At 41.1% G+C, this 27,314-nt stretch overlaps 1 protein-coding gene across 1 annotated transcript in view; it reads left to right on the top strand.

Annotated features, from left to right (window-relative positions):
* The window catches only part of CSMD1 (CUB and Sushi multiple domains 1), a 1,485,257-nt gene that overhangs the window by 453,151 nt on the left and 1,004,792 nt on the right, over positions 1-27,314 (top strand). Inside the window, exon 3 of the mRNA XM_036898253.2 lies at positions 8,845-8,957. Coding sequence (XP_036754148.2) covers positions 8,845-8,957 — 113 coding nt within the window. The remainder of the gene's footprint in view (positions 1-8,844; positions 8,958-27,314) is intronic.

Genomic DNA, 27,314 nt, shown 5'->3' with positions numbered 1-27,314 from the left:
TAAATGAAATGAAGGTCCTTGAATTTAAAATCCATTACTTTTTTAGCAACAGAATTATACAACAGCTTAAACATGTATGTTTATATAAATTATATAAATTTGTCTGTAAATTATGATAAAGATCTATATAGCTGACATTGTTACTTTAAGTGAATTCATGTCTTTTATATTAACTGTTAGAAATGAGTGATACATTGAACAGAACAGAAAAATAAATTCATGGAATAGGTGCTGTTTTCAAAGACCAAAATTAGGATGTGGAGGCTTTATACGGGTATGAGGGGCTCCTCCCGAGGGCGGCCGCCTCCCACACTGCGCCCGCCACCGGGGTCCATCTCACTGGGACTCTGTCTGCTGCCATTCTCCCAGGGGCGCACCGACGTCCAAGATCACTTTTTGCTGTCCAACTTGTCCTCATCCGGAGACCAGGGACCTGGTCCCCAGGCAAGGGGAGATTATCCTTTTGTCATCCACATTTACTGTTTGTGGAGTGGAACTTAAGCCCTGACAATATAAATAAGTACATACAGCCGCTGGTGCTCTGAGTTTCACGAGTCAGTTTTGAACTCGAAAGCCATGAACTCAATTCTTTTCTCACTGTTTGTAGGGGTAACTGCTCTCTGAGCATGGAAGGTCCACAGAGAAAAAAAATGGGGGGAAGGAAGTGGGATGAGATCAGTGCACAGTATTTTATCCCGCTGGTAATTTACAGAGAAGATGCATGTGCAGTAGCCAGAGAGATCATGCTTCCGTGGTCACAGACAGGACATTGTTTTCTTGGCATTCGACACAAGGATGAGCCGACAGGACATGGGCCTCTGTCTTTGTGCCACATCTGTAGTGACCATGGGGTTGTTATTCCTACTAAGAAGTAGTTCTTTCATGTATAGGCAGTTTTCACACCTCATGGTGTAAATGCATCATCTTCTCATGATTTGGAAAACACATTTCTCTGTTTAGATTTTTATAGATACTTTTTAAATTGGGGTCTGTGTCTGCCCCTGTGAGCTGAGATTTTTATCCCCAGGTGTTACTTCTGAATCATTTTTTCTAAAACACTAAGAAGGAAGGCAGATGTGGAGGAGTATCGTGGGTGTCGTATATGGTTGAAACACTCAGTGTTTGTCAGGAGCATGGTGTGGCACCATGTCCCCCTACTGGCCCCACCACGAAACCTGAGGGTGACTGCCAGGCTTCTGTGTGGATCGTCCCTATGTATGTACTTCTAGAATATTCGTATTTTTTTCTCTGTCTTCCACTTTAGACTGTAAGGTTCTTGAAGGCATAAAATGTGTTAATCATTAATGCACTTTTTAGTCCTTTATGTCCAGTAAATATTTGGAATGAATGAAAATTTGATTCTGATTCCTCAATATTGTTCTTTTAACTAAATTTCTTCAGACTGAAAGCAACTAGAGAGACATGAAATCATAAAATAATAATAAGAGCCACAAAATAGAGTTTTGAAAAATATTAAGTGTCATATTTTATTCCATGGCATGGAAATGATCCAAGTAATATTAATGGGCCAATACTTGAACACAACAGACGTGGATCCCTAAAAAGCTAAGCTATTAGTTAATAGTGTAACTAACTGGTTTGTGAGATCTTCATGCTCAGCCCACGCTGCATTCATACGAGCCTCGGGCAGTGGTTGACCAAGACTCTTTTTGAGGGAATTCATGTAGTTAGTAAACTGTCGGATGAATCAATCTCCAAGGTCATTGTGAACTTTTAGAGAATGATTCGGATCTGCTATTGTTAGACCACCCCTGTTACAGACTGCATCGTGAGGGTATCCACATTGGCATGTAGTGTGGAATGTGATGCCATCAATTTTGGTGTATTAACATGAGTTTGGCAACATTTCACTTTAGAAAGATTTCCTTTAAAGCAGTTATGTTCACTGGAAAAGGGCTTACCTTAGTAATTTTTTTCACAATTTACTTAAAACATTCACTTGACATTTTAACCACTGTAGTTTCCAAGATATTTGACATTTTAAGCCCACAAACACTATAGATTGTGCAGCGCGTACCTGAAACTGCTGGAGTTTTAACTTCCTCATTAGTTTCTGAGATGAACTACACTCACACCAGTCTTCTGTTTCTGCTCAGCTTTTCACTGAATTTGCTTAGGTTTGTCCTCAGCATCAACACATCCAGTATTCCAGATTTTCCCTTTGGCTACAGTGATGCCGTGTGTTGAATGACAGTGGAGGGCAGACTCTCTGGGATCTATTTCCAAGTGCAATTCATCGTAGTAATTTCTTGAGAGGTGGAAAAAGAATAAACTTGTTCAATTCTAAAATTCATGTTTCTGCCGAGTGAACCGGCGCTGAGAACACATGGCTGTCGGCAGCCGTCGCCCCTGCTCTACCTGACAGCCACTCGTCTTTGACAGGCCTGCTGGCAGTTACCCGGATCACAGATGTGAGAGAGGGGGATTGCTTTTCCCCAGCAGAAAACAAGAGTGGATGAGATTCTGTAGGACAACAGGCATGCACCTCAAAAAAGGCAGACGGAACGAGGCATGTTTGGATTGGTATTTGCTGCACTTTTTTGCTGAGAATGAAACAGATTTCTTATCGCTGTCCTCATACCCATTCTTTTTTCTAGCCATTCTCTTCTTCCTCCCACAAATGACTCAACTAGGGTGTCTGGTAGACAGCAAATGCTTTGAGTAAGGAGAACAGGACTGTTTTCTGCAAGGGCAGCCATGGCGGAGGGTACTCAGCCTTGGGGTCCCATGGGCCCTTTACAGCCCAGACCTCAGGGCTAGCTGCTGCCCACGTTGGCCCAGCTCTGGTGGGGCTGCCTGTTTAGTGTTAGTAGGTGGAATTATGGCAGGAGATGTGCCATAAGCAGGCATGCATTTGAGGCTTGATTTTTATTCTATCTCAAAATGGTTTAAATATGTTATCACCGTAGTCCCCTGAAATGCTAATACTGGGAGTCCGAGTGTATGAGGAAGCAGGTGAAACGTCCATATGTTGGCAGGCGACAGGGCTTGAGAGAAGTGGGGAGGGGCAGGCTCACTTCACGCTCTGTCTTTCTGGTTTGCTGCAGCTGGAAATAGAACGGGTTGCAAAGATATAAGGATACACGGAAGGCAGCAAGGGGGGAGGTGGAGGGATGCAGTTGGGTGGAATCTAGAGTCAAGTGACTACAAAGTGACAGCGTTGCTTGGAAAAGGCCAGATATGTGGCTCTCAGTTTTCTTTTGTCTCACCCGAGGAACTTGAGCCCCTCTGTGACTTACCAGGTGTGAAGCGCCTGATTCCTAAGGGCAGGTGCTCCTCAGAGACCACTGGCCAAGGCCGGCGCATACCCGTAAGGCACACGAAGGCACACTGAGTCTCGCTGACCGTTCCTAAGAGGGTCCTCGCTCTCCGCTGTGTGGCGCAGTCGTGGCCGGAACCACAAATGTACCTGCAGAATGTCCTTTATGATCAACCAGGCCACCGCATCCTCAACTAACATTAGACCCCTTTCTTCAGCTCAGATATGACAGAGTCCTGCCCATTTCTGTTGGAAGCAGATCACCCTTAGACATTTTATCTGCAATCGTGCATGTGAACTTCTCCAAGAATCCATAGTTTAGTCATGTGAGATTGTTTTTAAAGCTCTTAGCATGGTGTTACTTTTTCCTGAGCTAATAGAGATGGACTGTGTCCTCTCACATTCACAATAATTTATAAAGCTCATTAACTAAAGCTTAAATTTGTGTCTGAAGTGCTGTCACACTATTTAATATCCAACTTATGCTAATAAATATTTAAAACTTCAAAAGGGACTAATATTAAACAAGATAATCCTCAACAATTTCCGATCAATTTATTTTTAAAGCCTAATGAGAGAATGTTTTATGACTGTGTTTTTCAGGGGTTTCTGCTACTACGATTATTTTAATTTCTCTTAATGTTCTCCAGAGTGCTTTTCAGTCCCATACCCTGTGACCTATTGTTTGATGGAACTTTTACATTTGAGATAATTATGGGCATACACGCAGTTGTAGGAAATAACACAGAGAGGCCTTGGCCACTCCTCACCCTGCTCCCACCAAGGGTAGCATCTTACAGTAACGCCGCCGGAGTATTGCCTTTGAAACGGAGCAGACACAGCCCACTTCCCAGCATGGTAAGAGTGCCTCACGTTTCTTTATTGCCACACACACGTCTCGCCTGCTCCTACCCCTGCTTCACTCCTGGCCACAAAACATCTTGTTAATAATCTTGCCATTTCAAGAATGTTTAAAAAGGGGACCGTGCAGAACGTAACCTTTTAGGGTTAACTTTTCTCCACTCTGCATCATTCCCTGGAGATCCATCCTGTTGCTCTCGCCAATAGTTATTTCTCTTGGTGGCCAGGTAGTAACACACGTTGGTGAGTTATTCACCTCTTGCCTGACATAGGGGTTATTTCGGTTTTTGATCATGAAGACTGAAAGCTGCTGTAGGCGCTCACGTACAGGTGTGTGCCAACAGACGCCTGTGTCTCTCTGGGTAGATGCCCAGGGGATCGATTATTTTCTCCTATGGTAGTTGCCTGTTCAGTTTTTTTAAGAAACTGTCAAACTGTTTTCCAGGGTGGCTGTGCCCACTAACAATATATGAGCAATCCATTTTCTCCACATTCTAGCCAGCTTATGGTATCGACACTGTTTTTTTTTTCTTTTATTCTAGCCGTGTTGAGTAGGTGTGGAGTAATATATCTCGGTGGTTTTGATTTGCATTCCCCTAAAGACTGATGATGTTGAAAATCTTTTTTGTGTGCTTACTTGCCATCTGTGTCTCCTTTTAGATGACATGACTCATCACGTCTTTTGCCTGTTTTCTAATTGGATCGTTTGTTCTTTATCTGTTGAGTCTTTAAAGCTCTTTATATTTTCTAGACACTTGTACTTTGTCAGCCTTGTGGTTTGTGAGTATTTTCTCCCAATTTATCACTTGTCTTTTCATCCACCTGGCAGGGTCTTTTGCAGAGCAGCAGAAGCCTTTATTTTTTAGGAAGTCTGTTATATCAGTTTTTCCCTCTATGGATTATGTTTTTGGTGTCCAGTATAGAAGCTCTTTGGCTGGTCCTGGATTCTAAAGAATTTCCCCTGTGTTTTGTGCTAACATTTGTATGGTTTTGTATTTTACATTCACGTCTGAGGTTCATATTCATTATTATGTGTGGTGGTTAGATTTGGATAGGCTCCTTGTTTTGTTACTTTTGTCTGTGGACATCCATTTGTTGAAAAGCTGCTTTGCTCCATTGATTTGTCTTAGCATCTTGTCAAAAGCTGGCTGGATGTACCTACATGGGTCTGTGTCTGGGTTCTCTTCTCATCCAGTGTTGTCTGGGTCTGTCCCCTGCTCATATTACCACAGGGTCTTGATTACTGTACCTATTAAATAGCCTTGCACAAAGGTATAGACTGATTCTTCCTATTGTATTTTTTTTTTTGCAACTTGTTTAAGCTCTTCATTCTTTCTTTTTTTTTCTTTTGGTTGGGTGTATTTCCATATAAAATATAGAAGAATCTTGGCTATACAAAAAATTTTGCTGGGATTTGGAAAGAAATTGTTTCAACCTGTATATAGACCTGGGGATAATTTGCATCTCTGCAGTGTTAAATCTTCCAATCTATCAGCATGGTGCATTTCTCCATTTTTTAAATGATTTCTCTCTTCAGCATTTTATACTTGTCAGGATACAGTTTTGTACCTGTTTTGTTACATCTAAGCATTTTTTTAATGAATGTAAATGGTATTGTAATTTTTAATTTCAGTGGCCATGTGTTCACTCTAGCATGTAGAAATACAATTAAATGTCATAATGCTCTTTTTCTGCCCTGTGCACATGGTCATTTCAAGGATTAGCTCTAGAACTTTTCTTATAGATTCTTTGACATAGTCTGTGTAGATAACTGTGTTATCTGCAAATAGGGCTGATTCTGTTTCTTCCTTCCTGATCTGTATGTACTTATTTCCTCATGGTGTATTGCCCTGCCTACATCGTCCAGCACAATGTTGAATAAAAGTGGAAAGAGAAGACATTTTGCCTTATTCTCAATCGTAGGGAGAAACATTCAGTCTTTTTCCACTAAGTATAATGTTAGCTGTTAAATGTTTGGTAGATACTCACTGTCAGGTTGGGCAAATTTTCCTCCATTTATATTTTAGAGAGGTTTTTTTTATGATTGGATGTTTAAATCTGTCAAATGCCTTTTTCTACATAGATTATTATGATCTTGTGATTCCATTCTTTAGCCTGTTATGGCAAATTATATTAATAGACTTTTCAAATGTTGAACCATCTTTACATCCCTGGAATAAACACCACTGGTCATGTTGAATAATTCGTGTCATATGTTGCTTTCTTCTGTTATCTCTTACTTTGTTAAGGATTTTTGCATCCACATTTATGAAGAATACTGGTCTGTTGTTTTCTTTTTTTGTGTTGCCTTTGACTGGTTTTGCTACCAGGGTGTGTTAGCTTGGTCTGACACAAAATAATACCACAGACGGGGTGGCTTAAACAGCAGAAATGTGTTTCCTCACAGTTCTGGGGGCTGGATAACCGAGATCAGAGTGCAGCATGGTCATGTTCAGGTGACGACTCCCTCCCTGGCCTGCAGACACCTGCCCCATCTCCATATGCTCATGTGGCCTTTACTCAGTGCATGCATGTGGGGGAGGGGGGGTTCTTAGAAAGCCCAGCTCTATCAGGTTAGCGCCCCACATTTATGACCTTATTTCATCTTCATTACCTCCTAAAAGCCCTATCCCCAAGTACAGTTACATTGGGAGTTAGGGCTCAACATAGGAATTTGGGTGGCCAACGATTCGGTCCATAGCACAAAGTAATATTAATGCTATAAACTACATCTGTTATTTTCTGAAAAAGATTGTATAAAATCGGTGTTAATTCTTTAAATGTTTAATGATGTCTTAATGCCTTTGGGTCTTAGCTGTCTTAGTGCGTAAGCAGAATACCACAGATTGGGGTGCTTATGAACAACACCCATATACGTCTTGCACTTGTTGAGACTGGGAAGCCCAAGATCAAGGTGGCAGCCGAGTCCGCGTCTCGTGGTGGCCTGATTCCTGGCTTGTGGACGCGCCCATGCCTCCTTGCGCCAGAGGAGGCTGGGGGCTCTCTGGGGTCTCCGTCAGAAGGGCGCCAATCCCACTCATCCGGGCTCCAGCCTGAGCATCCCCCAAATATCCCCCCTCCAAATACCATCACATGGAGGGTTAGGTTTCAGCAGATGAATTTTGGAGGGACTGAGACATTCAATCTGTGGTAGTAGAATTCTATAAACCCCACACAGGCCTAGAAGTTTCTTTGGGGAGAGTTTCATTAATTATAGAGTTATTCACAATTTCTGTTTCATATTGAGTGAGTTTGGGTAGTTATTATTATTTTTTTAAGAAGTTCCCTTAAGTTGTCAAGTTTATGTGTGTAGTTTCTGTAGTATTTCCTTATATTTCTGATGCCTATGGGGATTCTAGTGATGATGCTATTTTCTTCCTGATATTAGATATTTGTAGCTTCTCCCACTGCCCTTGTTTTTTTTGGTGGATTTTGATAGATGTTTGTTAATTTTGTCAATCTTTGCAAAGAATTAGCTCTCTGTCTTACTGTTTTGCCCTCTTATTTTTCTGTTTTAAATGCCACTGCCTTGTGCACTTATCTCTTTTTCTTGCCTTCTGTTTAGTTTATTTTAGTCTTACTTTTCTGTTCTTGAGACAGGAGCATAGACGATTAATACGAGGATTTCCCCTGTTCTAATGTATATTTTTAGTACTATTATTTGCCCTCTCATGCTTAGCTGGGTCCTCCAGATTTTGATATTTTGGATTTTTATTTTTGTTTAGTTCAGTTTTTTTTTTTCATTTCCCTTGAGACTTGCTCTTCTGTCCCTGTGTTATTTAGCAGTGTGCCCTTCAGTGACTGGTGACTGCCCTGTTCATTTTTCTATTGAGCTTCTAGTTGGATTCCCAAGCAGACAGCAGCTTTGATGAGGCACTTAGTGCCCTAACTCACTGGCTAGCCTCTCCTTTGGGGGAAGAACAGTCACGTTGATTCCTTTTGGCATCAGAATGTTTTGTTCAGACTACACTCAGCCACATCTCTGTTAACAAATAATTAATTAGCAAATAACACATTGATGAAGTGTCTCTTTGATCTTTTGAAGAACATTCCTTTGTCAAGTGTTACGCATATTTTGTACTAATCCACTCATTCAGAGTTCTGATCTCATCATCATTAAACTTTCTGAGTATTTCCCAATCTAGTGATAGGTGAAGAAGGCCTTAGATTCCAGAAGATTTGTGTTGAAAACCAGACATTAAAATCAATTCATTTGACCTCTGCTAAAGGAGTCATTGATTTTTACTTATCATGCTGGTACTAGAACGTATTCTCTTTTCTAGAAAACACTGCGACTTCTTTGGAGGAACTATTAAGAATAAGCACATTAGCTGTGAGATGTGACCACCCACTGTGTGATAGTTTAGGAGGAAGATAACAAATTTAGAAACACGTGCAAAACCCTATTGTTTGGTGCTGCGTGCTTGAGGTGACTGTTCATTGTGTTCAGGTCTGTGGGCTCTTTGAGGAAATGGTGTATCATGGTTCCTTCTCCAAAATTGCTTAAACAAACAAACTGTGCTAGTAGAATGTGTTTAACTTCAATTACCTGACATGTAATTGTGTATGGATCATATAACTGTTTCATGGCATACCTCCAATAAATGCACCACGGTGACGAGGAATCAAAATGTACTCATCAAATAAGCTTCAGTGACGAATTCATGCTTTTTAACTACATTCCTGTCTCTTTTGGAATTCAGGTTATCAGGATTCCAGCTGCCCTCCCCGATCGTCAGCACCGGATCCATCCTGACTCTGTGGTTCACAACTGACTTCGCCGTGAGTGCCCAAGGCTTTAAAGCCCTGTATGAAGGTAGGGTGTTCGCTGTGCTCTGCATACACTCACTGCCCATGTCACCTCACGCTTGCCGCTCTAGATTGAGGATTTTAATGAACACCTAAACTGGTATCTCAGAGGCGGTTTAATGGTAAACGTTTGACCGCTGTGTAATATAGTGATAATACACAACACTATTTACTATAAATACCAAACTTTCTAGCACAAAACATGTGTTCACAATTTTCTTGTATTGGTAGAACTCTTTCTGATTGGAAAAGTGGTTTTTCTACTGATGTGTAGCAGAGAAATTTTGCGGATTTTGACTACTAGTTAACAGCACTCTTTCTCTGTGAAGAATTCATTTTTAATGCAGAAGTGGCTCCTTCAAATTCCTATTGGACAGTAACACTGTCAGTGTTTAAGCAAAGGGGATTCCATTAGATGATTTTTTGTTATCGCGGTTGAAACTTCTAATGGAAAAAATTGTTTTAGTTTTGCTCATTGGTCATTGCAAGGCGTTGGGCTTATGATATTTAAGAACTTGGACTACGTGCTCTTCAGAGTCTTCCTGTCATCATCAAACCGCTTTGGGGCATATTTAAGAAGACAAACACAGTCTGATAGCGCAAATGCTGCAGATGATCCTTTCAAACATTCAGTTTAAGAAGTTGTACTGGTAATGCTTTAAGTGTAAATGCTAAGGTGTTTCTGTTTTAGTTTTGCCTCATATAGATAATTTAAATTTTCTTTCATGTGTAATACAAAGGCTATGATTTTTAACATAAATTCTGCAGGCTGTGAATTTAAAAAAGACAGTAGGTAGGGGTACCAGGCAATCCCTGTCTGCTGCACACCCTGTCCACCTAGGAGGCCATCCAGGTGAGTCACGTCTGCTTATGTTCTTATTTGGAGTGTTCAGTGTCCTAGGGCAAAGATCGTTCTTTCTGGAGAAATAAAACCTACATTTGCTTTCAGACAATCGAACTTAGTTACTAGGCAATTATCAAAAAATCTAAGGGAAGAATATCTTCTTGGCGCAGATATATAAACAGACTAATTTATCCTTTTAAATACAGCATGTTGTGTGGAATGATGCTCAGAATTGTGTCCTGTTAGGAGTCCAGTGTCTTCCCGGCCATATTCTTCATATGCAAACCAGAATCAAAGGTCTGAAAAGGTTCATCATCTTTAAGTATATTCCTGACTCTCATATAATAATTTAATCTTTGGAGAGCAACAGGCTAATGTAAGATAAGTGGGTGCGATTAGCTTTCAGATTCGCTTCTATCTGCAACTTCCCATGTATCCTAACTTCACATAATTCCTTTTTCACTTAACATTATGAAGGAAATCTATACTAGAAGGAAACATGACTTGTCCACTCAACATAGATGATATTTGCTCAGAAGGTTGGTAATGCTTTGACATTTTAGAACTTTGGCAGTTCTCTTCCCCTCCTGTGAAGTTGGTTCTTGAATATCGTGCTTTGCTGAATGTCCTAAGGTAAATGTGTGGAAGCCCTGTTGATACTGAGTGATTGGCTAATGTTCTGGTGAGTCTTGCTGGGCTATAAATGGTACAGTGACTGTCATGGTGGTTTAATATAAAATGATTGATGAGATCGGTGGAGAAATACTTATGAGTTATTAACAAACTATTGGAAAAATGACTAGAAAAGGAAGTAGGACCATACTCTGAATGTGTTTTTAAAAAACTGTTCAAATGTGGAAATACTTTTTATTGGAATTCATATTTTACGTAATGACATTGCAATATAGTCTGATGTAGCTAAGTAAATACAAACCTTTATTTTAAACAACAGAAAAGCTATTAAAAAAGGACCTTGTTAGTAAAACCAAAATTGTACACAATATTTGATATCTGTATTTTAAAATATTTTTCAACCAGCTTTCAAGTATCCTGAGAAAATGAATTTGTACTATCTGGATAAGTAAAGTTAATTGTACTCTACACAGAAGATTGTAAAGACTAGAGAGTTTATGTAGAAGAGAGTAAAGCTTTCATTGTAAGCAGCAACTGACTTATCAATAGTATCAGTTCCTCAAGGGGATTTAGATGCAACCACACTTCTAGGCAATGCCACAAGAAAAAGTGAGAGTTTATTAGGAGTGGTGTATAAAATATGCAAATGTACCTATTCAAACATAAAATGGAACAGAAGTGATAATGGTCAGATAAAACCTGTTTTGGAACCAGGACATGGAATCCTTTCAACAGTTTAGATTTCTTTCTTTTCCATTAGTTTGTATTTCGGTGAGTCTCTCTATCAAGTCGTTAATATAGGCCAAATGATAATATGTTGAAGTCTTACCTAAGACCTCTAAGGGAAATTTAATTTATGTATAAAAGACTAAATCAGCTTAAAAAAAATAAGTTCTCTGGTCCTCAAACTAGTACTTTTTTCCCAATTAAAATTAGAATTTACTTAGTATTACCAGATCCATGTTTAAGATTTTAATTTCAATTTGTTTGTTTGACTTGGGGAAGACTTTCCAAACTTTAAAAAATCTGTCTACACATGATAACCTTGGAAGCAGTCTTCATCTGGGCAGTGAATTTTATAGTTTTCTGGCAGTACTTTGGAGTAGGTATTCTTTACATAAATCATTATTTATACATGGAGATATTAAGCTACATAATGAATGTAGAAACAATAAATTAAAATATTCAAATTTATGCATCCACTTGTTGAATTTAACCCTGGAAACCAAATGGAAGTATTTATAAATTTCACATCCACATTACTCGTATATACTCTTAACTCTAAATATGGAGCCCTTCAGGGTCTCAACAAGTAAGTTTATAGATTGGTGATGAAATCAACATATTTTAACCTGTAATTATAATAAAATTGAAGTTACTAACTTCATAGATTGTTCTGTGGTATTCGCTACTAGTTCCATCACTGCCCATTATCCCTCTTGGTAAATCAAATAGTTTTATGTACTTTTCTTTGGTGAATTTATAAAAGGTAATATTGGGAGTATACATAATTTATAATGACATAGATCACTACCAAAATTATTATATTTACCCAATATTGAAGTACTGTGTGTATAAATAACACTTCTTCCTGTATTTCTAGTTGTCAACTTTCTCTCAAAAATTCAATTACTAAAAAAATGTAATAATTTTTGTCATCAAAGTTATGATTTAAGAAAAGAGTCACATAGGAGGTTGGAAAATTGTCATGGTGTGTCAAGATTTGACAAATCTTTCGCCATGACACCACATGCCCGACAAGGCGTGGCAGTCATCTGACTTTGTGACTAATCGGCTTGGTGACACTATGCTCTAGAGACTGTGCCACCAGGAACCTATTGTTCTGAGGCTCTTTATTTTTTTCACTCTTTAAAAGGGAATTGCTTTATTTTATAGCTTCTTCATGTTAGTGACAGAACAAAGTTAGTGCGTATATGGTGAAAACTCTTCAACTCCGAAGTTTAGTCACTCTGAACTCTGATTTATTTTCTAATGATGTTTCTTTTGTTAATGCACACCTTTATTTTTGTTCTGAACATATCATTCCAAATGTTCATAAACTATTTGTTAATTTGTTTATATATTGGCTCCTAATCATTTTAGTCTTGATTATATTATTTGCCATAGATTTAGGTTGACTTTTTAGATAGTTTTGTGGGTGAAATAAGCTTTCTTTCACACTGATTGTATTTGTTACAACTTAGTATTTTGTGTGAAATAGAATTTTTATGAATAGTACAACTTGTATTTGGATAGAAAGCACCACCTCTGTGATTTAAATTACTGAGTCCAATGTGTATTCACTTGAGTCAATGCTTTTCCTTCTGTAGAAGGAAAAAGGATCGGTAACCACATTTTCTTTGAGCAGTTGGCTAAAGCTTTATCCATTGGTTGGCAGGTCTTTTTGAAGAAATCAAAATGAAAATCATTCCTATTTTGGCACAGATATTTAATTGCAGTGATAGCTGTGAGCGAGAAGGATGGTTGACTTGGATTCTTATCCAAGACAAAGCTGTTCAGAAACAGGAATCTACTCTCTATAATATATTTTTTTAAGTGCTGGCTAACATGGCAGTTGAAAAGGGAAACCTAAGCATAAATGTAGACAACTATTTTGGTCACAAAATACTAATTTTACACACTTAACATTCATCTCTGCTTCCCAAGGTACCATCTTTGAATACATTGGCCTTAAATTTTATGTATGAAACCTTTAATAATCTGAGAGTGTCAGAATCTATTTAAATGAAAAATACTAATTGGTAAAATGAGAATGAATTTGACATTCCTAAGTAGTAAAAAATATGCTTGTGGCAGGAAACTGTGTTTCATACAAAACAGTTCATTAGTTGGAGAAAGAAAAACAATTGCCCGCAAAGATGGTTTAAGAGATGCCCTTGGGTTACAAAATGCTCTTTTTAGGAGTTCTTCACTTTGAAAGTTTCTTTTTATCTTACAGTTAGTCATTGTATTTATTCTAACATTGTATTCTGCTTACTAAGATGTAACCCTGTGGATAAATAGATGATGGATGGATGGATGGATGGATGGATGGATGGATGGATGGATGGATGGATGGATGGATGGATGGATGGATGGATGGATGGATGGATGGATGGATGGATGGATGGATGGATGGATGGATGGATGGATGGATGGATGGATGGATGGATGGATGGATGGATGGATGGATGGATGGATGGATGGATGGATGGATGGATGGATGGATGGATGGATGGATGGATGGATGGATGGATGGATGGATGGATGGATGGATGGATGGATGGATGGATGGATGGATGGATGGATGGATGGATGGATGGATGGATGGATGGATGGATGGGTGGGTGGGTGGGTGGGTGGGTGGGTGGGTGGGTGGGTGGGTGGGTGGGTGGATGGATCAATGCATCAATGGATGGATGATGTGCCTAGAATGGCATAAACTCTTACATACATTTTTAAGTAAAATCTTCACAATATTCCTTTAAGTGAAGTAAAATTACCTACTATTATGAGATACAGAAAAGAAGGTAGTGACCTGTAATAATTTAGTTTGCCAAGATTTCATTGCTAATAAATAGTGAAAGCAGATATTAAACACAAGTCTACCTATTTCCAGAAACTGTAGTTGTAATTCTTAACCACTTATTATACATATAAAACCTTCTGTGTTATATATCCTCTCATATCCTTAAGTTTATTTGTGTACACACATGCAGGTACACACTCACAAATACATGTGTGTATATTACATTGTTACATATGTACATATGCAAACATATATATACACACACTGTACATAAGCAGAGTGAAAGTGCTTACGCAAAATGGGCACCCGGTTGTCTCGTTCTTTCTCTCAGTTAGTTAGTAAGCCTCACAGGACATCCCCTATGTCTTATTTCCAGCTACGTGATGGGGACACAGAGACGCTGATAATGGTGTCTGTTTGGAAGAAGAAATAAAGGTGCAGTGGGGAGATCTGTAGAGTGCAGTGTGGGATTGGTGCTCATGAGAAGGTGCTGGGTCCGCTGGGTGTGGGGCACAGAGGGCAGGCTGCCTGGGGATGCAGGGACCTGGCATTTCGTGCCTGCTGCTCTGGAGGCAGGTGTTCAGAGCTCGAGCTCCTGGGCTGACTGTCGTGTCACCCACTAGCGGAGGGCCGGGAGCAGGCTGGCAGGAGGGCCTTCCTGAGGGGACACCGTAGCAGGGAGGGAGAGGGACGGCGGCTCTGGCTGCAGAGAGCTTGGCCGGACGGAAGGGCGGAAGCAGGGGACCGGGTGACTCTGCTGCCCGTCCCTGAGGCAGAACAATGCTCGGGGGTCCCCATGGGAGGCCGGAGCTTCTCTGAACTGCTACATAAGCTGCCACAGTTTTGTTTATATATGCTCCCGTTTACCGTTAGGTGACCTTTGGGCTTTAAAGCAGCATCGCGGGGACTGAGTGGCTGCAGCCAGAGGGCAGAGGGGTAAATGAATTCCGATTCTTGCTGCACTTACAGATTTAGCCCTTAGGAGGCGCTTAGCATGCCATCTCTTCAGCTTATTTTTCTTTAAATTCTTGAAGGCGGTAATGGACTCTAAGTAAAATTTGAATACCTGACATTAGGCATGAAGTAAATATTCAGAAGGATCTTTGACAAAATAATCTGCCAATCTACCTTCAACCCCAACTTCATTTCACCCAGAAGTGCAGGCCTCTGTCCCTCATTACCTGAAGGAAGAACTCTCCATAAGTGTCCCAGTTACCTGACTTGAACTTGGTTTTCTCGCTGCCTCACAGCCCCTGTGACACAGGAGTTTCTCAAACAGCATTTAAACAATTTATAGACACAAAGAGTCCATGAGCCACGATATACACAAACCTTCTCTTTAAAAACAATGGTCTCAATATAGGCCATTAAACTAAACCTCTAAAAACCTAAAATTGATTTGCTTAATGTATTATGCCTTTACTTTTATGTGAGGCAATGGCCTCCGTTTCCCAGACCACTTAGGTTTTCACCAGAAAAAAGCAGATCTTGGCCACACTGCAGGCCTTCCCCTCCTGGTCTCACTGAGCACTTAACCCTGGGGCTGGGTGGGGCTCCTAACTGAAAGGGTGTTTCTTTTTGGCTGAATGTATTTGACATTTGCTTCTGACACATCCCTCAAGCCGAATTTTCTTTCCTTTAACATCCATGGATCTGGATTAAGAAAGAGCAGCTAGATTATTACCCTTCAAGCCCAAAGCTTTATTTAGAATGTCAGCACTGATTTATCTCTCCGGCGGAGTGGTTATCCAAACTCAACCTGAATCTCAGCATGGAACACCACCGGCCCGCCTGGCAGGGCCGACTGAGGAGAAGGGTGGCGGAGGATCAGCTGTCCGTTAGCCCACACTTGCCGCTGTTCTGGGTCTGTAGCAATCACGGAGGCGGCAATGACGTTCGTCTTGATGTTTAGGTAGCCTGGGTGGGCAGCGCAGGTAAGACACACCTTCCCTCTGGCAGGTCCTCACATCAGCTCTTCTGCAGGCTCAGCTGCCAGACAGGGTATCTTTTGCTTGCTATTTGCAGGGCTTTTTGACAATACGTACATCACGACAACTTGTCAAAGGTTTCAGAAAGGCACTTGAAAATAATCATTGCTGGTCATTCACGTCAGTAGGAAATCTCCTAAGCAGAGACCTGGGAGAGACGTGATGACTTTCTGGAAGTGCGCCCTTAAGGCGGTCCCATAATGGGGCAGAGACGAGAGGGGCAGAGCCCCACAGAGAGCTGAGGGCAGCCCAGCCTCCACGTGCCCATGGCTGCTGGGGCATCTGATGGATGACTGCAGGCATCGTGGGTGCCAGAGGTAACGCAGGGCCAGCGGCAGTGTTTGTCCAGCAGGCTACGCAGGAGGACGGTGCTCAGGCCGGAGCCCTGGGGCCTCCTTGCAGCGGGTGAGGACCCTGCCCCTTCGCCGGTCTGGCCCCTGCAGGGCGATCTGGTTCTCTTCACTGAATTTCCTAATTTGGGGGTCATCTTAAATTGGGGGTCATGGATGACCTTGGCTTCTTGTGAAGCTGTGAAATCACCTGCACAGCTTTGTTCACGTGTGCGTGTTTCTGCTGTCCATTCACAAACGCCCTCCGGTCCTCAGGACCTATTAATGAATGAATAGGTCAGAAGGCCCTCTGTGGTCTGACGATAGGAGCTCTGCTTCTGGGGCATCTAGTGCTCTTTTGTCAGACTCTGTTGCTTGTCTTTCTTCTTACAGCTCTTGTTCTGATGCTGTGTTCCACCCAGCAACCTCCCGGTGACCTGGGCTTCACAGAGAGGCCCCCAGTGGGAGGAAAAGAGGACTGTCATACAATAGCCTCGTTCCTGTGGATTGTGAATTGTTAATTTGGCATTTTTTATTGTATATATTGGTTCCGTGAACTTGCTGCATGCATGTTTACCCACAGAGAGATCTCTCTGTGCACTGCAAAATCCAGTTTCTGATTCCATAGAAGTAGATCACTGTAAATTCATTAAAGTAATAAAGTCTATTGTGAGGCCTACTGAGAGGTACTGAGCCAGTCTTTTGGTCTGGCAACATGCATACACACACACACACACACACACACACACACATGCTTACGTGCATACACACATGCCCATGTTATGTTGCCATATACAATTTTCCTTTAACCATCATCATAAGGAAGCATTTTTTCCAAGTGCTTATACTATTAAAAATATTAAACTATTTTGCCATGCATGTATATATATGTGACACACACATACGTGCTAATTTGAGTTACTCAGAAAAGCTCAGGCCGTCTGGCTGTTAATGTGCATTACTTAGGGGTGGATTTGGGATGACTAGGAAGGATTACATGATTACCTCTATAGTTGGGTGATTTAGCTTGCCATAAGGAGCTTGACAAAATTAAGTAATGAATACCATAAAGGAAGACATTTCTGAAGATGAGGTGGAAATCAATGTTCTTAAATGGATCTCTGGCTCTTACCTGGAAATGGAATGAGAGTGGAACTAGGCAATTAAAAGTCCTAAAACATTTTTTCCAAATGTTTGAGTTAATCCCAGGCCAGCACCATAGCTGAAATTTTTTCTTTTGAACATAAGTCAATAATATGTACTCACTAGAAATCTATGCACAGAAATAGTAGATTCCCTAAAAGGAACAGAGGCCCTAGAAAAGTCTTCAAAATCATTACTCAACAAGGATTAGTTAGTAGTTGTCCTAAGAAGGAATCCCCAACTTGTGAGTAGATATATTTGCATTTCTTAATACATTTCCTCATATTCATAGTTTATGCTATCTTTTGTACCCACTCGTTTTCCAAGATTTTTTCTCTTTATTGATTTTCTGACCAGTAACCTCTGTGTGACAAGTTCCTCCAAACTCCTATGTATGTATGTATGTGTGTGTGTGTATATATCTGTGTGTGAGAGAGTGTATGTAAATACATATGTATGTATGTGCACACACATGGTATTTGGTGTTAAGTAATGTCAGATAATGTTAGAAAAGTAAAAATCGATCATTATATAAAATGAACCTTTACAAGCAAAAACTGTGAGGTTAGTTGACTGTTTAGTAGCCCCCCTGTTGTGACGGCGCGGAGATGACACTGAAAATTAGATTCAGACTCTGTCAAGCCTCGGCTATACTGCTTGGATGCTGGGAATGGGACGTGTTGGGGAGATGCATGATTTAAACGTGTGCATGTGGGTGGGATGGGTGCTGAGGCCTGGGCTCAGTCCTGCTTCCCAGGCAGTATGGATGCAGCGCTGTCGAGGACGGCATAAGTGCCACTTCCTGGCCCACAGTCACGAGGCTCACGGACGGTCAGCTCCTGAAGCAGTTTGGCTCAGTCCCTGGCATGTGGCCCTTTTCTTCTGTCCCTCCAGATCTGCGCCCTGGCATGGAGGTGCCCCCGGAAGTGGAGTTCTGCCCTTTGTCGATGATCCCCTGTTCTCCTTGAAGGCTTGTGCCCGTCATTCTGTGCTAAGGTGCCTGTGCCGTCTTCGACATGGGACGCCTATGTTTTCCTTTCTCCCATCTTCTCTGTGCTGTGTCTCTCTTTCTTTTTTACATAGTCAAAGAAAATTGTTTTACATAGTTAAAAAAAAAAAAGTTGACAGTTCTGTTTTCCTCAGTGAGAGTGTAAAATCCAGATTCCTCGGGGCTGAAGCATGGGCGCCTCTTCATGGTTTTAGGACAAGCGGCGAGCCGCGCTCTGTGCCCAGGGTGGCCTTTCATTTTCTCCCAGATCTCAAGTCATGTAGGCAAGTATTTGTATTGCTGTCTTGTTGACCATTCTTTACTATAAAATAACAGGAATATAGCATAAATATCACTGAGGAGAGGTGAAATTGCATTTTGTCCACTCGCTTCTGGGTATACATAGTTAGTTTGAGGTAATACAAGGAAGAGAGGTGAAAGAATGAGGTTTCAGATTGTGGAAAAAAAACACAGACCTTTACTGAAGTCAGAGGATCTGTGGGTGCTGGAAATGAACACTAAATATTTAAATTAGGATGAAAATATATTGCAGTTTGATATGTAAGATCATCTTTTCTTTTGGAGACCGAGAAATGTCTACCCTCTCCTAGACCTTTTGTGAAAAATATGCATGTTATGTTAAACATCATCAATCTGGTAGCCATGTAAAAAATAAGCTTTGAGCAAATATTTCACTTTCTGATATATAGTGAAATCAACGCCCAATGTTCATCCAAATGTTAAAGAGATACAAATATTTGTTTATCTGCAGACTTCTTAAATCAGTTTACAGGAGACTCAAGAGTTCATTTCCATTTCTGACTTTGCACTTAACATGTAAATTAAATATTGTTTCTGATATTCTTGCTGCCTGAGGTTGATGGGTCACTGAATATCAAAAAGGCATCTGTGTTGCTAAATCTAGTCATGTCTTACAAAGGGTGTGTCAGTCTTAAAAACTTCCCAACGTGCTCAAGCAATTTCTTTCTTCTTCTTTATTGTTTTCTTTAAATGTAGCAAGAATATGGCAATCTGTAATCACTTCTGAATAATAGGTATGATGACTCATAGAGGATTCATAATCTGATAGATGGTCGATTAGGGGTTTATTCTTAGTTTCAACAAGAGGCATTGATTTTATTATGTTGAAAAGGCATTGTTCTGAATCCCACTGTGAGTTGGGGTGTTTTCTACAATCATTTTTTAGCATTTTAATTGCCCACTTCACGTCTTAGTCTTTGGTGCTAACCAGACTAAACCTGAATAGGAAATACCTTTGTGTTCAAGCATTGATCAGAAGAATGAAACACAGAAGCAAAATTAAACATTCAGATAAATAAAATTAATAACATCTGCATTTATTTGTATCCTCCCAAATATTTTCTCTAAAAACTGATCCTGGAGAATCCATGCTTCTCAGAACCCGTCTCCTAAGATAGAGGAGGACACGCTTTTTTGGGACAGTTTCTTTGTTTGTTTTAACCAACTTCCTTGCAGTCATTCTTGACATGGGTTTTTGCAAAATATAACCTTCTATTTCTCTCACTTACTTAGTGGGGGAAAAACACCATTTAATGAAAGAAGAGTGACCTGGGGTCTATCAACTTGCAACTGAATTTGTATACATCCCATTAAGCTTCCGTAGTTGTGTTAGTTTTTCCAATCAAGCATCTATTTTTCCTATTATACGCTTTTCAATATTAGAATAATGTAATGGAAGCCGCATTTGGGAAGGGGAGGACGTGGGTGAGCAGACAGCTGGTGTGTGGGGGACATTCAGTTTTCTCCCGCGATTCTGCCTGGGTGTAGGAGGGGAACAAATGGGAGGTTTTGTGCAAGAATGAGATGCTCAACACATTTCAGCTTTGGAAGTGTTACCCATCTTAACTCATAAAAATGGGATTTCAACATTCCACATCTTATTTTTCATTTTTTTGACACATTCACACTTGCTCAAAACCTTCCCATATGCCACTCTCCTGACATGTGTATTAAAATTTACGTATTTACTTCACTCTCTTTTGGAAGAGAAGCTGAGATGCATGAATCATGAGAGCAGCTACAGCTTTTCATCTGAGTGTAGCAATAACATATTATTTTGTATTAAGTTCAGCATGTCAAGGGAAGTAGCTAACGTGTTCACAATTAAACCTAAGACATTTAGTACCAAAGTTCCTGAAAAATTAAGCGAACCATCATTTAATGTATAAACTCCGTATATAATAAGTAGTTTGCTCTCTCAATTTAAACAATACATTAAGTACACTAGAATGAAATACAGTATTATGTACAGCATTACTGTTTTATAATATATTTTAGACACTGTTTTAACCACATGTAATTAATGCTTTACAATTTAAAAAACATTTTATTATGCATTGACTTTCATTTAATCCTTACAACTTCATTAGTACTTTATTCCTGTAGAATTCCTCTAAGAGGTAAGGTAATTTTACAAATATTACATTGACATCCAGTGGCAGAGAAATGCTGGAATTTAGCTGTTTTTACTCTCAAACTTTTTCTACAAAGGACCAGACAGTAAACTATTTTGGCTTTACAGTTTAGTCTCCATTGCAACCATGAATTTCTGCTGCTGTGTGTGAAAACAGCCCTACACGGAGCTCACATGAATGAGTAGAGTCATGTCCCCAAAAATGCTTTACTTGCAAAGATAGGTGGCTGTTATGTTGGACCCCTACTCTACAGCCAAAGTTTTTTCCTTCCCTGGGATGCAGACATTCTTTCTGTGTCAATTAGGCTTCATCACATCATAGCCACACTCTCAATGCACTTTAGAAAAAGAAATGGGCCATTAAGAGGGGCTGCCTGCGATGGCCAGGCTAATCGCCTCGCTGTGATTGACGGGTATCTTTCTTAATCACCTGAGCCAAAGGCCAGGACACTCAAAGTGTCAGTAAATCACACAATTTGTACATCGGTGATCAACACATTCTCTGGGACCGTTTGACCTAGAGCCCGCCTTATTCTTTACCTTCGCATCGTGTGTGTGTGAGACGCGGTCAGCGAGCGCTCACTTCCAGGGTGGCCCAGTGGCAGTCATCCCAGGGCCCCTTCTGGGCACATTTTCTTCTCAGAAGCTTCTATACCCATAGGCGTTGCACTTTGATATCAGCCCCAAAGTGCTCCTTACCCTTCTTAGATAAAATGTGATGTCAGATAGTCACTCCCCTCCCACCAGGGCCCAACAGACAATTAGTAAAGAAAGAGATGGCTGCTGAGACGCAGTTTTTACGTGGTTAGGAAAAAAAGAAAGTCAGGTTTCGGAAATAATTTTTATGGAGTACCTCTCTGAAATGTCACTGACATTTCCCTACTTCTGTCACTTCCAGTGTAGAGAATTAGCAACGGGGTGAATAGCTTGTTTTGTCTCTAGCTATGCTCCCTGAAGACAGATGCGCTCTGAGAGTCACTTGCCCCGTCTGGAAAGGATTTGAAGCACTTTACAGTATAAAACTGCGCCGGTGGAAAAATCATACTCAGCATCACCAAATTGGAATATGTGTACTATTATGCTCACTGCCATCTGACAGCTGTTTGGTTCCTCTGTGAAATGAATTAGACCTGTCATCTTACTAATAGACCAAAAATAAAATCACTGGTATTGTTTCCAGCAGCCAGTTCCAGCAGGAACCAGCCCGAATGAATTGCCCCATCGCTGGCCACAGCCATGCCTATTACGGGACAGGCTCCAGAACATAAGGCATTACTCAGAATACTAATCGAGGGAAGCCAAACGTTTCTCAGAGCGGATATTACTGGGGATTGACTAACACTTGAAACAAATGGTTCTAGACTAGCAAGTGGCTGTGTTCTGAGGTGACCCTCGGGCGTGTACCACTCCAGCCTCGAGTGCTTGTGCATAATCACTCCAGACACAGCTGAGGATTTTACATGTGTGGTATTGAGCTCACTGCAAGGATGGTTTCCTGAGAAACGCAGAGTGGCCCCGCCTTTTGGAGCTCACCTACCAGAAGGGTTATGTGTGTTGCACAGAAGTAACACAATGCTATGCAAAGATAGATTTTCCTTTATTCCTTTTTGATTGTCAACCAACAAACTAACATTTTTGTATAGTGTGATTCAGAGTCCAGGGTGATGGTCTCATGACATTTATGTTATGATGACTCATTAAACTGCTAGGCATTTTACATGGTCTTATTTCACTCTTTTAAACTGCACGAATACAGATAGATATTAAAATCCTCATTTTACCAGTGAAGCCTGTAGTGAAGCGACTCATTTGTGCTCATACAGCTGTAGGTGGCTGGTGCCAGAATTTAAAACCATTCCTGCTGTTAGAGAGCTGAGAAGCAAAAAAAAAATATTAAGTCTAAAGCTAGGTGGCAATTTCTTTGAACTATTAAGATAATCATCATTTTCCTTTTTCCTTTTATTTTCCAAGCTAAATATTCCAAGTTTATGCAAAACTATCATTTTGAGTACCCGATGGACCAGAAGTCTCCTTTGAATAAACATGGTGTTGATATGTTTTCTGAAGGGAGAGTTCATTCCAGATATTAACTGATTGATGGACGGTACAAAGGCTAAGCATCCCTTTTCTGGACAATGACCTTCCACTGGTGTGGCATTGATGGCAGCTGGTATGGCATTGCGTCCACAGTGTATGGGCTCTGGGCAGACCAGTTGGGTGCAAACTGCAGTTGTAATTCTTTCTGTTGGACTGTGAGCAAATCATGTAACCACTCTGTGCCTCATTCTCCACATTTTAAAACCAGAATGGTTGTCACGGAGTCAATGACATTGTAAGCTGTTTGGAAGAATTAAATTAACAAACTGAATGGACACTGCTCAGAAGTGTGCTTGATAACCGAGAGCGTGCCTGCCGCTGTTCCTACCAGCTTAATGTGTAGTGACAGAAGGTCCTTACTATTTGAATTTGATTCGTGTTATCAGTATTAACTGCAATAATAGTCAACACAGTAAAATTAGTTTTAAACATAATAATATAAAACAGTATCCAGTACTGCAAATACAATGGAAAAATGAGTCATATAAGCAGTATAAAATAAATGCTAACCATAAATTTGATACATATTCATATCTTACTAGCCATGCTCAACTGGGTTGCTCAGTTTTTCTCTATAAGAATAGTAAACATTTGCCTTTATGATCAGGTTTTCCCCACCATGTTGGTGTTTATATTCTGTCACTAAATACAGGTCTATCAAAATCTTTACATAAATTTTTTCATTCAAAAAACTTGCACATGGGATTTTAATAAGTATTTGACTACAAATGAAGTGACTGGAAAATGCAAGATTAATTTGCTCATAAGTAAATCTCTATTTTGGCATGATGATGTTATGCATACGTTGTGTATGTATATGTCTGAATATGTTACTTCACTACCACCTTTAGTAGTCCCGCCATCCTGTGGGTTTCCAAGAGGGAGCTTTTGTGAGCCTTGTCTCCCAAGCTTGATTGGACCACAGAAATTCATTCTTATGGAGTATCTCATGAGAGTAGAGTCCCTGGAAAAAATGCTGTAAAACCAGTACATTTTCTGCCCCTGTGTCTCATGTCCGCTCTGACCCTGTCTGTGCTCCCGGGGACCACCATGTTTGGGCGCCCTCTGACCCCTGTGACCTGTGGCATGGTCACAAGAGCCTTGGGACGTCTTGCTGTTGGCCTTTGTCCCTCTAGCCTGTACCCTGGGATCCTCCCTATTGAGGACACTTCCCATCAATGTGCTGCTTCGCTAGATTTTGCAACACAGAAAGAGCTAAAAGTGGAGCTGATACTCTCTCACTGTAAGAGAGTGGGGGTTAGGCAGCAAGCTCACCTGGTGGCTGTTGCAAAGGGTGTCGAGTGAACCACGCTTTATTAGCGCAGCCTGTGGGCATTGCCACATGCTGGGGCCAGAGGGACAGAGCCGCCCAGGTCACTGCGACCCGGGCATCCCCGTTGGTGAGACGGGCAAACCGAGGGGGAAGTTCAGCGGGGAGATGTGATTCGGGTTCTGTCTCATCATATTGCAAAATAAAAATGTCAGGAAAGACAAAAGATGCATTGTAGTTAACATGTGATATGAATAATGACAAAAGAAATGGAACTGTTACAGTAATGCTGTCCGAAGTGTGGAGAGTTAATTTACATATACTAGGCAATCAGGGTTATTAATAAGTTAAAACTTTACTTTAATCATCCATTTCTAAATCATCTTCCTGAAAAGAAAATTTGATTTCCTTTTGTTAATGATGTTTAAATTGGAGTGAATTTCACGTAAACACCTATACTTACTAATCCATTTTAGAAATATAAGAAGCTGTAGCAGGAGATGGTTTTGTTAAGGATATTCAGTCACAGTTTGGAATACTTTGTTGCTTATAGGATACTTACAATCCCATAAGAAGAAAACTATATGAAGTTTAAGTTGCATTGAAGGTCACTTCTACAGTATCATAAATTGCTAGTATTAAAGTTGACAGAAACTTCTGTTTATTGTGTTAGGCTCTTGACAAAATAAATACTTTTGTAATACAAATATGTGTGACTGTGCGGCTCAGGGATGGGTGGGGTGGGGGCGACCAAGCTCGGGGTGAGCTGCCGTGTTGAGTAGGGCGCTTAGCGAAGCTCCTCACTGAGAAGAGGAATGGGGGCTCGGCCACGCGGGGTGTCCCAGGTGCGGCCCCTCCAGGGGCAGCGGGCAGTGAAGAGCGAGGGATGGAGGGTGCGCGGTTAGTTCTGGGCATCTTATCATTGGAATCAACGGAATTTACTACCTGAATGGGTGTAAGATCCGAGAAACAAGGCATCAGTGGTGACCCCAGGGTCTGGTGGGGGAGACCAGGTCCACGGGGGACGTCAGGCCCCATGACGAGGACAGGAGTGCATTTGCAGGCCTGGTGCAAACGTCCATCCGACATGCAGAGCTGCCGCGTGGCTGCTGGACATGCTGTGTGGTCAGGTTTAGTCGGAAGGCGAAGGGGACATTCAGTGAGGGGGCTGCTGCGGAGAGGGTCCACTTGTTGTGAGTTTGGGGTGAGAACAAAGTGGGATGGAGGCTGGCTAGCTACTGAGCATTGTGGGGGACAGGGAGGGAAGGCCAGGTGGGCTCACGGCTCACACGGTGAGTGTGACCAGACTCTAGGCAGAGGTGAGGGCTGGCCTGGAAGCTTCCAGAACCCTGGATGCCCTGCTTTGGATGAGTGGAGGGGACTGCTCAGGACACCATTACCTTGAAATTACACACATTTTAAAAACATAACACAGTACATATTATTTAAAATAGTGTTATGGCCAATAACACTAACATTTGGAATCCTTATGTTGTGAACAAGCTGCAGTGTTACCTGTGGTTCACTTGGAACACGTTTAATGTCATTCTTCCGTAGATCTCATTAAATGTTGATTACAGATGCCACGACATTCATGACTGTGATATTTTAAATAAGCATATGGATGTGTGAATCGGTAAAACGGATTCAGAAACCGTTTGAAGAGATTTTCTCACAATTAGATTGAGAAATATTTTGACCAAACAGGAAGCACACACGTGTCCTTCCAGCTTCAAACAAACATTTTTCATGGAGCTGGTAAGGAAGTCTTGTCTTTAAAGCCTCTTTATAAAAAGTCCTTCCCTTGCTGTCAAGTATGCAGTTTTGCAAGCTCAGTGCATATTAACTTCCAGATTTGAATGTGACAAGAGTCGTTTTCATTTTAAGAAACATCTTTTGTTAAAATATTTTTAGACTACAAACCTTAAGATATGACTGAAAATGAGGCTGTGAAGTGGGTTTTCCCCACCTGGCGTTGTACTACCCAGAGCTGGGCACCTGGCAAGCCCATGCTGAGCCTAATTTTCCTGCTATTAAGGAAAAATTGCACTTCAAATGACCTAATGATCTCTTAAAAGCATTTGCTCATGAAGACATTTTTTTAGAAAATGTACTCACTTAAGGGAGTCACTCTTAAAAACAAAATGTCCATTAGAAAAACTGAATAAAAGGCAAATTAGTCTGAAGCAGCCTTAAATACAGGTCCTATTAAATTTAAAGACTCTGAGCCCACAGGTCCGTGTGGATGCCTGCCATGGTCAGCAACACCCGCTCCCACCAAGGAGCTGCCGACCCAGCTGGCTCCATGCCATGCACGGAGGGCACGGTGAGGACGGTTTTTATTGACTGCATTTGGATGTGTAATGTTGCTGAACCCGAGAACCTACTGGAATGAATGGGTACATCTAGACCGACAGTCACGTGCATGTGAGCAAGCCCACCCACCCTCAGGAGAAGCTGTGAACAGTGTACAGTGGTTTTAGTGGGGCCAGGAGCTGAGAAATGCGATTTGATTGTGTCTTGCTTATTTTAATTCATAGGGCCTGAGAGCCATAACTTCTCCCAGGGCCACACATTTGCAGCTTCTGTCCTCCCAAGTGGCTTTGCTCATGCATCGTAGTTCATCACTGATTACGTCGGTAGCCGTGGCTGTACTCTTCCCAGATGTAAATTACTGTAGAGTAGACACTGTCTTACTTTAATTTACTCATATTTAAATCTCTATTTTGGCATGGTGATGTTATACCTATGTTATATATGTATATGTCTGTGAACCTCCACTAGATGGTGTGGAAATTCAGTTTGGAAAGAATGCCTTACTGACATGGTGCTTTGTGGAGCAGAGAGCTCTATAGGTCTATAAAAAATTACTTTATAAAGGGAAGAAACTCTGCAAACAAGACTTCCTTATCACCCACACCTAACGCTCGGTCCAAAGCGGGAAGGATGAGGCGTGGAGCACGCTCTCCACCCTCTGTCCCAGGAAACCTTATCGAGGTGATATTCATCGCCTTGAATTTTTGATCCAGGGTCTTTCCCTCCCCTTGATGACTTAGAGAACTTACTGTAACTGCCTGCAAAAAGCAGG

Source organism: Manis pentadactyla, chromosome 7 (assembly GCF_030020395.1).
Source record: "Manis pentadactyla isolate mManPen7 chromosome 7, mManPen7.hap1, whole genome shotgun sequence".
NCBI lineage: Eukaryota > Metazoa > Chordata > Mammalia > Pholidota > Manidae > Manis > Manis pentadactyla.
Note: the sequence above shows the minus strand (reverse complement) of the source record. Positions and strands in the feature narration are given on the sequence as shown.